The sequence below is a fragment of the Chenopodium album genome, chromosome 4, assembly GCF_948465745.1.
Source record: "Chenopodium album chromosome 4, dcCheAlbu1.1, whole genome shotgun sequence".
Classification (NCBI taxonomy): domain Eukaryota; kingdom Viridiplantae; phylum Streptophyta; class Magnoliopsida; order Caryophyllales; family Amaranthaceae; genus Chenopodium; species Chenopodium album.
In genome coordinates this window covers 14283876-14298777 of record NC_137837.1, presented here as the reverse complement: position 1 = coordinate 14298777, position 14902 = coordinate 14283876, and the positions used below count along the sequence as shown (strand labels likewise).

Genomic DNA, 14902 nt, shown 5'->3' with positions numbered 1-14902 from the left:
CCCTCACCCTCCCCTGCCAGCTCACCCCCCACCCCTACCAGGCCGCAGGTAGCCGGCAACCACAAATTCCCCGGCGCCGGCACCGACGGCCTCTCCACCCACCCACGACGCCCCCACCCTTCCCCTTCCATTTCCTTTCCCCTTTCCCCATCCCCCTTTCCCCACCCCGTTACCCCCGTCCTTCCCCTTCCCCACCGTCAATCGACACCCCAAAACCCTTGAACCCCGATTCCGATTTTGTTAGGGTTTCGTTAGGGTGGGTTAAAGGGTTTGGGGGGTCGACAGATGGTAAGGAAAGGGGAGGGAGGGGTCGACTTCTACAGGGAGACGGGGGAGGGGGGTTGTTTCCGGCAGGGGGTGAAGGGGAGGGGGTGGTGTCGTGACGGGGTGGGGAAAGGTGAATGGGGAAGGGGAAGGAGTGGGGTTGGGTGAGAGCATCGTGGGTGGGCGGTAGAGGCCGTCGGTGTCGACGCCGGGGAATTTTGTGGTCGCCGGCCACCGGCGGCCTGGCAGGGGAGGGGGGAGGGGGGGTGAGCTGGGGTTGGGGTTTTTTTCTTTTCTTTTTTTTTTAAATTTATAATTATTAGATTTTTTAATAATTAATTATATAATAATTCCTAATTAATTATTATAAGAAAAATGACGAACCACATGCTGACACGTGTCACAATTAACATTAATAACCGGTTGCAGGTCACTTGACTCATTTAAAGTGGATACCCTATAAATGTTGGATTATTCTGAGTTAATCGAAAGGTTGGCTTATTTTGAGCGAACCAACAAAGGTTGACTTATTTTTCACAAATTTTCCAAAAAAAAATGAGATTATTTATTTTCATTATTAAAAAAAAAAAAAAAAAAAAAAAAAAAAAAAACCCCAAAAGTACTCTGTCCTCCCCACCAATTCACCCAACACATCCACTAGATTTGTGTGTGTGTGTGTGTTTTTTTTTACAGAAAACGGCACCTACCCTCCCTAGTCAATCACCTTCACCTAACCTCTTACACTAAAAATTTGATAATCCAAAAAGATTTCCCCTTTTATCAAATTTGTGCTTCCCCTCTTCCTCTCTCCTCCATTGAAGCAGCTTCTGAGGTAAAGTTGTTTTCTTTTTAAATCACCGAATATCAATTTCATAATGTAATTGTTAATCGTTTATTCTATTGTTATATTCAATTAAGGGTTCTTCTAAGGTAGATTATTGAGTTATTGGGCCGATAATTGTGTTTCTGGGTTTCAGTTGCAATCTTGAATCTTCAAATGGGGGAATACATTGGAAGAAATCCGACATTGATATGTGTACCCATTATGAATGATACCCCGGATCAAATGTTGGTTCAAGTTAACAAAGCTAAGGAACAAGGTGCTGATTTGGTTGAGCTTCGATTAGATTTTTTGAAGAATTTCAACCCAGATCATCATCTTCAGCTTTTGATTCAAAACAGTTCTTTGCCTACTTTGATCACTTTCAGGTAATCTTTATTTTTGCAGTTTTAATATTGTCTGTTGATTGAATTTTTGGAAAACTTAGCTTGACTTTTGGGATTTAAAGTATGAATTTGGACATTGTGTAATTCTGTTTTAGTTGGTTGGGTTGATTCATGAAGCATGAATTATATATATATATATATATATATGATGTTTTAAGATTTGGGTAGTGAGAATTTGGTTCTGACAATTAGATTATTGTATATTGGAACTATTGTGCATTGTGAATTAATGGATTGCATATTTCAGTATACCCATTACAATATAAGATAGCAATTCAATAGTTTTCAACACTTTTGACACCAAAAAAGTCACCATACCTGGCAAAATCTACTTAATTAGAAATGAAACTAGTTTGTAATTTCAATCCCAAGGAAAAAGATTAATGCAAAAAGAAGAAAAATTCTATATCGTAGCAAGAACAGAACTAAGCACTCCGTAAAAAACAATTTTTGAATTCACAGAATCATCAATTCATAATAGATGCGCTTCAATTCTGGCAACGATGGAATATTAGCAGGGGCCTATTCTACAATGGCATCACCTTCCTTAGGTTTTTTCTTTTCTTTTGAAGGATCAATATCAATAACCCTGGGACTGATTTTTCTGGAAAGGATTTGAGCCCAAATATAGTCTTTACGGTCTAAGAAAAGGCGAGCCTGATAAACAGAAAATTTTCCAAATTAACTCATCAACAGTTAAACACGATTAAAATAAGCAGAAACATTTATCTCCAACAGTGCCAGAAAAAGAGATAATGGAACCAATAAAGCTCGAGAAATAGGACATACTTGCTCAAGAATAAAAGCAATCTTTTCAGTTTTAGCCATTGCGCCAAAAGGTTTCAACCTGCAGTATCACAAATATGTGTAATGATGATCAATTACACAACTTTTACCAAAAAAACAGAGTAGTAAACCAAACTTACCGCGATCTCTTGCATCAATTCAGCAGCCTCGTCGATAAGCCCTTGTTCTTCCTTAACATTAGCAAGGGTCTTGATCAATCATGCCTTTTCTATTTCAACATATATCTGTAAAAAACAGAATATAAGACATGAAACGTATGAAAGAGCATAACTTAACAAAAGACAAGCTCAACACAATAATATCTTGTTACCTTCCCAGCAGATACACTATTCAATGTTTTAATGAGCTATTGAGCTCTATACGAGTATCAAGATGCTGCACCATCGCTGTCACAGCCTATAAATAAAGGAACCTCCTGATTAAATGCTTCATGAAGGAATTATGACTCCAAGATTACAAGGTAACTAAAAAAGAAAATTAAACAATAAACAATTGTATTGTTTGATTTCTGTCTGGGGAACCCTGAACCATATTATGGATTTTTAATCCAAACGAATTACTCAATTTCCTTAAAAATTCCAAGAATATCAACATAGCACAATAGAAACAAGTCATTACTCCGAACCAAGCTAGGCATACAGTGGTGATGACCTAATACCATTTCAGTCCGTCTTATTCACTGCATTGCACATTTAAAGCATAGATTAACATATTTACGTAACCACAGCCGCTTCAATTATGATAAATTCACTAAAGTATAATATACACTAAGCTAACAGCTAGAAAAATGATCCTCATCATTATGATTCCACCATAACATCAAAAATGCCAACGTGTACCTGTTTGAGCTGGCCTCAGCGCTTTGACAGAACAACAATCTGATCATTCCAGGTTTTCCAGGCTTTAGCTTCAAAGCATAACTGGAGAATGTCAAACACAGCTTTTCTAGTTCCAGCAACATCTCCAGCAAGTCTCATTTCAATCAATCAATCAATCAATCAAAGCCTTAATCCCAAAAGTGGGGTCGGCTAACATGAACCAAATTTGATTATTCCGTGTAGTCATCAACATAAATCTTTCTCCTCCATCCCTTACGATCCAAAACTTCATCCTCACGTAAATCCATGCACTTCATATCCTTCCTCACTCCTTCCAACCAAGTCATCTTTGGTCTCCCTCTTCCTCGTTTAATCCCTCCATGGTCCCACTCTTCCACTCTTCGCACCGGTGCACCCTCGGGTCTCCGTCTTACATGTCCAAACCAACGCAGACGATTTTCCCTTAATTTATCTACAATGCCCGCCACACCTACTTTCTTGCGAATAACCTCATTTCTGATTCTATCTCTTAAAGTGTTTCCACACATCCACCTTAACATGCGCATTTCCGTAACCTCCATCTTTTTAATATGCTCTTTCTTAGAAGCCCAACATTCTGTACCATAGAGCAACACTGGTCTTATGGCAGTCCTGTAGAATTTTCCCTTCAACTTTAAGGGAATGCTGCGGTCGCATAACACTCCCGTGGCCGCTCTCCATTTAAGCCACCCTGACTTAATCCTGTGGGTCACGTCTTGATCAATGTCACCATTCTTCTGGATGATCGACCCTAGGTACTTAAAACATTCACTCATGGTCAAATCCTTTCCATCCAAACTCACCACTTCATTGCTTGTACCCCTCTGAGTGCCAAAACGACATACCAAATATTCAGTCTTACTCCGACTTAGCTTAAACCCTCTAGATTCCAACCTTTGCCTCCATTGCTCCAACTTGACATTAACCCCATCCTTAGTCTCATCCACCAAAACGATATCATCTGCGAACAACATACACCATGGAACCTCATCTTGAATTGGTCTAGTTACTTCATCTAGAACCGTTGCAAAAAGAAAAGGGCTTAATGCAGACCCTTGATGCAATCCGATTGTAATAGGGAAATCTTTTGTCAACCCTCCGCATGTCCTCACATTTGTTGACACATCCCGATACATATCCTTAACTAGGTCTACATACCTTCGTGGGATACCTTTCTTCAACATTGCCCACCAAAGTATCTCTCTTGGCACCTTGTCATATGCCTTCTCTAAATCAATAAAGACCATATGAAGATCTTTCTTCTTTACCCTATAAAACTCCATCATTTGTCTTATCAAATGGATTGCCTCCATAGTAGATCTCCCAGGCATAAAACCAAATTGGTTATCTGAAATGCTTGTGCATGCCCTCAACCTTTGTTCAATCACCCTTTCCCACAACTTCATAGTATGGCTCATAAGCTTAATTCCTCGATAGTTAGAACAATCTTGAGCGTCTCCTTTGTTTTTATAAACCGGGACCAAGGTGCTCTTCCTCCAATCTTGTGGGATCCTTGTAGCCGTCCATATCTTGTTGAAAAAGTTTGTTAACCAATCAATACCAATCTTACCCAAACACCTCCACACCTCTATCGGTACCCCATATATTCAATACTGCATCTATTTGTGCTTCCAGATTGCTTTGATTGTCCTGCAAAATGAAATCCAAGAAAGAGCACTGGTCAAAAGGTTAACAGGGAGAATGTAACAAAAAAGGCAGTATGATAAATTTCATTTTCTTGAAACGAAGGGAACCAAAATCCATTAAACAAAACTTTGATTTGGGAAATAGAATGTAATTAAGTGCTTTAAAGCTCATTTTTAGCATCATTGTTATAGACTGATTTTCTGGTTTGTATATTATATGGATAATAAGATGAAAGCTTGGAGTTTCGATTAATAATGACAGAATTTGATACAAAAGTGATAGATTAATAGCTTTAGGCTATTACTCTCTTGATAACTTTAGGTTGTCACTCTCCTAGTAACTTGAGGTTACCATTCTCTCTAACATATTATCCTCACAATTCACATAATGTCCTACTGCATATACTATCCCCTATTAATATTAAGGCCATGGACTACTAACCTAAAAGTACTAGACTTCCCAAATTGCCCTTCCTAATGTTAGTCTATTACAATCATCAAGGCTTCATTGTAGAAGTTTGGATAAGCTATGTTTTTTTTTTTTTTAAAAACTTCCATGTCCATATGCAAACCAAAACCAATTTGGTAAGCGCTACTTGGACTGAATTTCAAAGATGAGATGATTTAAGTTATTCAAAGAGTATTTTCCCGGACTTCAACGAACCATTGCCTGATGTTCTAAACCCATGTGTAATAGTGTTCAATGTGTAAAAAGAGTTCAAGGTGCAGTAAAAAGAAGGAGATAGGAGGCTTGGTGCAGAGGCAATTAAAAAAAATAAATAAATAATAAATAAATAAATACTACTGCACCTAGGTAAAAATAAATTAAAAAAAAATAAAAAAATTGGTTTAGTAATGAAAGATGTGTGCCTCAATTGTTCCTCTTTAAATTCACTTTACCTAGCTTAATTAAGGAAATGTACCCCCATTTGCATAACACCTAGGTGTGTTTTTTATACCCTACCAGTGATATAGTGCTTCAAGAAATACAAAGTGAGATGATGCTTTGGGGAGCGGAGACATTCCCAATATGCAATCTTGTAAAGTTGGGATTGTCAAAGAATGTCATTCTTGAATTAGAGAGGGATAATTATTTACATTCAGCGAATACTGGTAATTGATTACTGTTTGTTAAGTCTTTGATGTATGTGCAAGCTTTAGGAAGGGAAGTCACACCCAATATGCAATCTTGTAAAGTTTGGATTGTCAAAGCATGTCATTCTTGAATTAGGGAGAGATAATTATTTACATTTGGTGAATATTGATTATTGATTATGGTTGGTTGAGTCTTTGATGGTGTGTATGTGCAATATATGTAGGATCTCCACCTTTATTTTCATAAATGAAACCTGACATGCCAATTATTATGGAGAGTGCAACAAATCATTTCAAAAGAGTGGTGAAGATGCATGCTTAGATAAGGCAGATGCTATCCTTTACTCTGCCTATATGCCTTTGACAATTTCATTTCAGCGACGTGAAATAACTAGTTCTAATTTAATTACATTATATTTGGATGTTTAGTGTGCTTTTCTCTTATGTTTGTTTGTTTGTTTGTTTTTTTTTTTTTTTTTTTTCTCTAATATGGAATGGAAAACAAAGTAATACTATAATGTAAAAATGATTTCTAAATCAAGTAATAAAATATAAACTACATTTTCATAAACATTTATGAGTGTTCATATGGTTTATAGACCTACATGGGAAGGTGGTCAGTATGACGGTGATGAAAGCAAGCGAAGGAGTGCGTTGTACAGAGCCATGGAACTAGGAGCTGACTATATAGATGTCGAGCTTAAGGTTATACTATCCTTTGTCTTTTGTTTATTGTATATAAGTTTTCATGTTGTTAGCATGTTGATGTGGGAGGTATGTTTAGCTGATTTGAGTAATTGAATGCAACAAAATGTAAAAGATGTTTATATATGAACAATAGAGTTGCATACTTAGTACTTTGTATACCTCTACCTCGTTGCTCTAGTCTTAAAGCTAATGTTAGAGACTGGAGCATCTTTGGCTAGGATACAAGGATAAAGATGAACAACAATGTTTTAGATAGATGATGCCATCTGCCCCATAAATTAAGTAGTCCAAATTTGGCCATTATCATTTCAGTTTTCACCTAAATAAGGTGTTGTTTCTGATGTGGTTTGGTTTGACTAAACTTAAACCAATTTTTGGTTCACATGGGGTCTTTATAGGTTTGTCTCTATGTGTATTTTTCAAATATCTAATTTTATAATACACTATTAAATCTAAACTAAGTAAACAATAATAAGTAGATATGACCTAATTTTGGATCTTTGTGGCTTAGTATGGTTTGATTCTAATAAACTCTGACTATTCTTTTTCCATAGTTTAACTTTCATGGTTCCCGAGTTGCCATCTCACAACTTTGACCATTAGTATAATTGATTATATATAAGAAAAAATTTTAAAAACTTGATACTTTGAAAGTATATATCGAGACTTATTTAACAAGATATAACTTAACTATGTATTCTTTACGTATAAGTTACAAACATTGGTCAGGATGAGTATGTGAATAATGCAAATAGGCAAAGTGTGTAGATTGAGAAGGAAAAAAAAAAAAAAAATTGGAGGTAGTAAGTACCTAAAATAAGGTAAGGACATTACAAGGTCAATGAATTTATATTTATTTTATTTATTTGTGTTTCCCTATTGAGAGCCATGGTACACATTTGAAACCTAAAAGGACATGTAGAATTAGAATGAATTTATTTTTTTGACCTCTAATGTTGTGATTATCTTTACATAAAGCAAGCAAAGGGAATTATACACTTTATCTGACTTTACATGCTGTATGGCTGTATGACACTATATTTATGGTAGAGAAGCTGATAATTCTTATGAGGTACTCATTAGTAGGGTATTTTTAAATAATGTTTATGAAAGAGCTATCGTGTTCCTTTAGCTCTTGACTCAAGTCTCACCAATTACCAATAGGACTTGATTAGAATGAATCTTAGGATTTTTTATTACACATGGATGGCATTTATGTTTATCATTAACTTACATGGGTTATTTGCTTCCCTATGTTGTTTGTGTTTAGATGATGGAACTTGAATTTTTGAAAATCAAGCTTGTACAGAATTCTTTCTAAAGAAAAATTGTCTCATCATTTTCCTCTTGTAGGTAGCAGATGAGTTCTTTGACTCTTTTGGTGGAAAGAAGCCTACAAGAACGACAATTATTGTTTCCTCTCATAACTATCAAAGCACACCATCAGTAGAAGAGATAGGAAATCTTGTATCAAGGATACAAGCAACTGGAGCAGACATTGTAAAGATTGCAACAACCGCTACAGATATTACAGATTGTGCACGTATTCTTCAAGTACTTACACATTCTCAGGTGTGTTACAAAAAGCAGATTATTTGTGTAATATCTATCGTATAATTAGGAAGGAGATTACTGATCCTACTTACATCTTTTAACATGATGCCCTAAGTTCAATTTTCATACAGGCAAGAGGGGGGGGGGGGGGGGGGGGGAAGAGGGGGGGCGATTATAGGCAAGCCTTAGTGCCTTACTATAAGGTTTCTGTGTTTCTGATTTGTACACCAGACCATATGTTTTAAAATAGTCCACATAGTTTCATCTACAAAATCACAAAATATTATGAAAAATAATTTTTTTAACATTGTACAAAATTGGGAATTACCTTCTTTATATTTGATTGTATTGTCCTCTTGAGTGTTTGATTGTATTTTACCTTTACATTTACAGGTTCCAATGATTGGACTTGTTATGCGCGAGAAAGGATTGATGTCAAGGATACTTTGTGCCAAATTTGGTGGATATCTTACTTTTGGTACCCTTGAGGAAGGAGCAATTTCAGCTCCTGGCCAACCTACTATAAAAGACCTCTTGGATTTGTATAATTTCAGACGTATAGGGCCTGGTACTAAAGTATTTGGAGTAATTGGGAATCCTGTTGGCCATAGTAAGAGTCCGCATATGTTTAACGCAGCATTTAAGTCTGTTGGCTTCAATGGAATCTATTTGCCTTTGCTGGTGGACAGTTTACCTAACTTTTTGAAGACCTATTCGTCTACTGATTTTGTTGGATACAGGTACCACTACCTTTCAAATTACTCATTGACTACTACCATAGTTTATGTAAGTTCCAAAACTCCTAACCCCACATCTCATGTACCCTTGTGAAAGCAAATTTGTAGACGTCTATGTCCCAAAATATTCTTACGAAATTTTCTAATTAACTTGATTATGAACTCTACAAATAAATCAGATATCAGCACACCATTTGTGATATTTTGTGACGTGGCTGATGTCCACACTAGTCAATGTGAAGTTAGTCATTTGATTAACTTATGACATTATGTCATCCTTTTGCAATTAGAAATGGCATATTTAATGAATCATTACATTTTCTAGATAACAAATAAACAGAGCTCTTTTGTTATTTCATTGCTACATTTTTCATCCAATGATGCATATTGTGCAGTGTCACAATACCTCACAAGATGGCTGCACTTGAGTGCTCTGAAGAGGTTGATCCCATAGCCAAGGTATACCAACCCTCTTTGGCTTTGATTTTGTGAATAAATTCTGTTCGTACTATGATTCCCATGGTCGTTGCTTGGAACCTGTAAGAGCTTCAGAGTGGACGAGCTTCTCCTTTCCTCTTCTCATGGACTTCCCTCTTTAGTGTCTATCTGGTTATCATTGTGCAATTGTCTGACTATTTTATGATCTACTAAGTTACAATTTTTATCCTAGGGAGGTTAAATACTAAATATAGGTGAGGGGCTACATAGATTATGTAGGGTTGCAGGCATTGTTCTCTCCACCTAAGTTTCACTCACTTTCCGTTTTCATCCGTTTTTTTAAGCTCAACCCACTTTTACTTTATTCCTTTCATGGCAATCTTTTATTCATTTTTTAATCACCTACAACCCCACTTTGTGGGCTCAATTTTATTTAATAAATCCCTAACTCTCCATCTCTTTCCTCTTTAAAGCAAAAGTACCCACATGCATGGTCCCCATTTTTCACTTTTCATTGGTAAGCATTGTTACAATAATTGAGTAACACTCAGCAAAACAGAGGGATTATGGAGTATAAGTTATAATTAGTTCTGTTCTTATAACATTAATCTAAACTTATTAGCTCTTATTTTATCAGAACTAATTTGAACATATTAAAGCTGAAGTAAGTTAAAATAGGTAAAGAGAACAGAACCGTAGTCTTTTGTCTTTACACTCCATGCTTGTCACTTAAAGGCACGAATTAATGGTTTATTGGTTGAAACTGACTTTCCCCAAATTCTATAGGCAATTGAAGCCGTAAATTGCTTGGTTAAAAGACCAAGTGATGGGAAATTGGCAGGTTACAATTTTGATTATGTGGGAGCTATTGAAGCTATTGAAGAAGGATTACAAGGTTTGTTAATCAATTACATTTTATGTATCCCTTTAAATACTTTCCTCACACTATCATATAACAATACGTTGTTCCTTTTGCAAGTCTAGAAGGTGGAAGTATTGCACCAAGATCACCCTTGGCAGATAAAGTTTTTGTTGTTATTGGAGCTGGTGGTGCAGGAAAGGCACTTGCCTATGGTGGAAAAGCTAAAGGAGCTAAGGTGGTCATAGCTAATCGCACACTTGGTAAGTATTTTCCTTAATGCATTACATTGGCTGATAAACTCGGTTACATAATTTTTTTTATTATTACTCTTACGGCAGTAAACACAGTGGTTTGCTGGTAATCTAGGCATATTATTTATGTGTATGTGGGCTTCAAACTTGTAGAGGAAACAATATAATTTTGATGCCATTCTTTGGTTAAAGATACTAGATATCGTCTTTCTTGCCGAAAATTAAAGAAATTTATAAATTTTATGTCACTGGGTTGACGTTAGAAGATTTCCATATTTAACTTTTGATTGTTTTGAAGCACTCAAGGATTTTTTTTTTTTTTTTTTTTTTTTTTTTTTTTTTTTTTTTTTTTTCTATACATACTTCCTCCGTTTTTATTTTATTGCACCATTAGGCTTTGATTGATTGATTGATTGATTGATTGCACCATTAGGACTTTTACACTATTCACTTAATCCTCTTTGACCATCATTTGTGATTTATCCATTAAGAAAAATATAGTCATGTGGAATCTAGTTAGATTCGTCTCGAAATCTTCTTTTCAAATATCAATATTTTATAACTTTTACAAAAACATAATTGAAGATATTAATAACTTAAGTAATGTATTGACAAGCGTGAAATCCCTCATGGTGCAATAAAAAAAGAACGGAGGAAGTATATTTTTTTATTTTAAATTCAGAGGGAACTTCGAAATGAATAAGAATTGTTTTGGATATCACATGTTGATAGAGGTCTCTACTACACAACCTTTGTTTTTTGTATTTTGTTTTAGATTATATTGACATCTCTGGTTTTGTACTAAAGGGGTTCCTGCTTTCTTGTTGTTTGATATCAGCAAGTGCTGTGGATTTAGCTAGTAACGTTGGAGGAAAAGCTATCAGTCTTGATGAACTAGATGACTTTGCTCCAGAAGAAGGGATGATTCTTGTAAATACTACATCTGTTGGAATGAAACCAAAAATAGCCGAAACACCTATTTCTAAGGTTCAGCCCTCTCTTTTTTTTTATGCATATATACCTTTTATTACTTATGTTATTTTCAAGTATTGTTAAATGCAATAATTTCTACCTATGCTCTGCTGGAAATTTAATCGTTTCAACAGTAAATTATTTAGTCTATGCTTTCCTTGTTTATTTGATTTCTGTGGGATACAAAATGATTTCTGTGATAATTGTCGTAGTTTGTTGTATCAGAACCCATGTTGCTCCCATATTGAAAGGGTAATGTTTTAGACATTTGACCACTATACTTTTTATCATAATTAAGAGCATCATGCAACAATTAACGGTTTAGTTGATTTGTTTTAGATGGTGCCCTCGTCTAATCTTATCCTTAAGTATAGGCGTATAGCCATTGTTTACTATATCTGGATTTAATTAGGAAGTAAAACAATCGCAATATGGATGCTACAAACTGCTCATTTATCCAGAAATAATAGCCACCTTGGCAAAAAAATGTCACCTTTTATCAGATGCCTGGGAAAAGCGTTTACGTTTGACAAAATAGTGATACGTTAAGGCACAACCTCCCCCCCCCCCCCCTCCCCCTCTCTCTTTCTCCCTCCACCACCACCATACACTTTTTTTTTCTTCCCACATTATAGCCGTATCCCTGATCTGTGCATCTCATCAGATAAACTTAGGAATTCCATTTCCATTAAATAGTTCTTTGCTTGTCATGTGCCCATGTATAAACTGAGTGGCTGTTGTGCTTAGGTACTCATTTGTTATGAGACCTTTCCCTACTTGGCCCTATTGTTTATCAACTTATTTCTAACTGTTTATCAAATTATCTCTAGCCATATAGATTAAGTAAAGTAATTTAGTGAATTACAAGTAAAAAAATGTTCTGAATTTTGAGGTGTTGGAACTACATCAGTGTAATATCTGGATCACCGGATGGAAGAGTATGATATGATATTGACATCTTTTGTGTACCATCCTGGTAAATTCTTACATCAACCTCAATACTAAGCCAGTTTTGGAGTAGACATGGAGGCATGGAGGTCGTTTGTTTTTATTTATCTATTTTTTCCCATTTAAAAATTTGCAGCATTTGGCAAATCATCATTATAAATATGACATATATGTGGTTATGCCTGATATAGTAGCATTATGAAAGCTGCAAATCCTGCGATAGCTGTACATAAATATTGCTTTGTCTCCTGCTCTCCAGTAATGTGAACTTTTTACATTTGTTCATGCTCAGTTTTGATTCACCATCAAGTTGAACCATGTTTCTTTCCTATGTGTTCTTCGACAGAAAGCTTTGAAGAATTATGCTCTTGTTTTTGATGCGGTTTATACACCAAAATTAACAAGACTCCTTAAAGAAGCTCAAGAAACAGGAGCCGTTATTGTATATGGAACAGAAATGCTTGCTAATCAAGCCTTCAGACAGTATGAAAAGTTCACTGGTTTGCCAGGTAAGATTCATAACAAGATATGCTTGTTTCTCTAACTTGTGCCATCGACGATTATTAAGGGAAAGCAAGATTATATTATTGATTGATTGATTCTGGCAAAGTTAACCAAAATATCAATCCCATATTAAAGCAACACCCTTTATGAATTCTTCGATTCCACTTGATTGATTAGTATTATTGCTATGTTTCTGCTGATCATCTGATATGCTTCTTCTGCCCTTGCTGACTTTTGTATTGCCTATAAATACAGCCCCAAAGGAACTAATGAAGTCAGTCCTGGCAAAGAGCACGCAATGACGGATTTATTAGGTATTTCCATTATATTTCCAAGTGATTCTTTTGTACCAAATTGTGTAATTTCTTATGTAAGCACGGTGAACCTGAAACTTTTTTTTTTTTTGTCAAATGGCACGAGGCTACAAAACTGGAGGCTGCTTTGTAGAGCAAAGCCATTATAGAGGGCGTATAGGCCAATGTATCTTATTTTTTACAAGGGGGGGGGGGGGGGGGGGGGGGGTGGCGGCTCTTGGTTTATCCCTTTGTTTCTGTTCCTGCTTTTCCCTCCAGTATAGAATAAGTTATGTATCATTTTATTCCCTGCAATGGTGAGTAGGTTCCGGGTACAACTTACTGCGCATCACATTGTGTTTGATTAAACCTGTATTACTGTTGACAGTGACATTTTTAAGGCTTCTTGCTCTCGAGTTAGCATTTGTGGTTTGGAAGTAATCAAAAACTACAGTTCGTATATAATAGCACGTTGTATCACAATGCAGTTTTAGTAGCTAAAAGCCTAAAAGAACTCTGTTACATGACCTACATAATAAGCTTTATATTTAAGGTTGAAATCCAAATTTAGGTGCAGCAAGGTGAATGGAGTAATAGAACTACCTACTTCTGAACTCGTGGTCTGATGGTCTCAGTATCGCGGCTACAATGTTCTGTGTTTAATTACCTGTTTAATTACCTGGGATAAGTGAGCTTAGACTCAATCCAATGTGTACTTGACTTAACAAAAAATCTATAAAAACCGTTGTTTAACATTGTCCAAATTCGCTTACTCGTGATTATTACCTATGAATACTTGTTCTTGTACTAACAGATCATATTTTACCAATACTAATTCTTAAATGGACCTGGTTCACACTAATTTATTGTGGACCACTAACATTAGAAAAAGTATGGTTTTTTATTGATAAAAAAAAGGGTCACTATAATTAAAAAAAGTTCACTATGTTGAAATAAAAATCATTTGGGTAATATATAGGCCTAAGGGGTTATTTTTGTAATGAAATATTTTATATACGAATCAATATGAATAATAAAGGTCACTGTGTTAAAATTAGGGTAATAGCGTCGTATTTCAAGTTCACAATATTATTAAACGTTGTAGTAGTTTTAATAAAGGTTACTATGTTAAAAATAAAGTTACTATGTTAAAAATAATGGTCACTATGTTCAATATAATGTCAGTTGCGTGTGTATATACCTCAGGTCCACAATAATATTATTGTGATTATTGTGGACCAGGTCCACGCAAGTCTTTTTGTTTTACCAAATAAATTCTGATCAAAGTTGATCAGAACATAACTTCTTATTACCAATTGTTTCTAGTTCATCTTTAATTTTGTATTAATAAATTATCTGAAATTTGGATATTTAAGAGATTTATATTGATACGAACTTATCAAGGTTTCGTTTAATAATATCTCAAGGATAAGTTATATTAGCACCACCATTTCTAAACTTTTTCAATTTTAATGACAAGGGCTGAACTAATTCGTTGTTAGTTTTAAACTATAAATATTTTCTGGCATTGATTTTAATTTGCTATAATGCTACTTAAGTACATAGCTAATAATGCAGAGGATCATTATTTATAGTTAATCAACCTTGTAAATATTGATCATGGGGATAAATTAGGAGTAGATGATTATAGAACTATTGAGCAATTGATAAATGTCTATGTAATAGGGCCGTCTTAAATATTTTTGGAGCTTTGTACTATTGAGCAGTTGATAAATGTC

General features: G+C 35.4%; 1 protein-coding gene and 1 pseudogene across 3 annotated transcripts in view; one reads left to right on the top strand and one right to left on the bottom strand.

The window, feature by feature from the left end:
- LOC145627691 (bifunctional 3-dehydroquinate dehydratase/shikimate dehydrogenase, chloroplastic-like) overlaps window positions 1-14902 on the bottom strand; it is a 178141-nt pseudogene that overhangs the window by 124110 nt on the left and 39129 nt on the right. The gene's annotated exons all lie outside the window — the stretch shown is intronic.
- Window positions 940-13389, top strand: LOC145628946 (bifunctional 3-dehydroquinate dehydratase/shikimate dehydrogenase, chloroplastic-like). 2 transcript variants are annotated; one of them, XM_081681387.1, is made up of 12 exons: window positions 940-1096; window positions 1242-1473; window positions 6496-6601; window positions 7958-8176; window positions 8552-8898; window positions 9291-9354; window positions 10120-10228; window positions 10318-10455; window positions 11285-11433; window positions 12713-12875; window positions 13126-13185; window positions 13285-13367. In XM_081681387.1, the coding sequence occupies exons 2-11, from the start codon at window positions 1262-1264 to the stop codon at window positions 13170-13172; spliced, it is 1554 nt and encodes a 517-aa protein (XP_081537513.1). In that variant the 5' UTR covers window positions 940-1096; window positions 1242-1261; the 3' UTR covers window positions 13173-13185; window positions 13285-13367. The 2 variants fall into 2 exon arrangements, with proteins under 2 accessions (XP_081537513.1, XP_081537512.1); XM_081681386.1 differs by having other exon boundaries at window positions 13126-13389.

Coding starts and splice junctions, on each gene's coding strand:
- LOC145628946 (XM_081681386.1), top strand. CDS start 1,262: ATGGGGGAATACATTGGAAGAAATCCGACATTGATATGTGTACCCATT. Junction 11,434..12,712: donor CCGAAACACCTATTTCTAAG/GTTCAGCCCTCT, acceptor GTTCTTCGACAG/AAAGCTTTGAAGAATTATGC. Junction 12,876..13,125: donor AAAGTTCACTGGTTTGCCAG/GTAAGATTCATA, acceptor CTATAAATACAG/CCCCAAAGGAACTAATGAAG.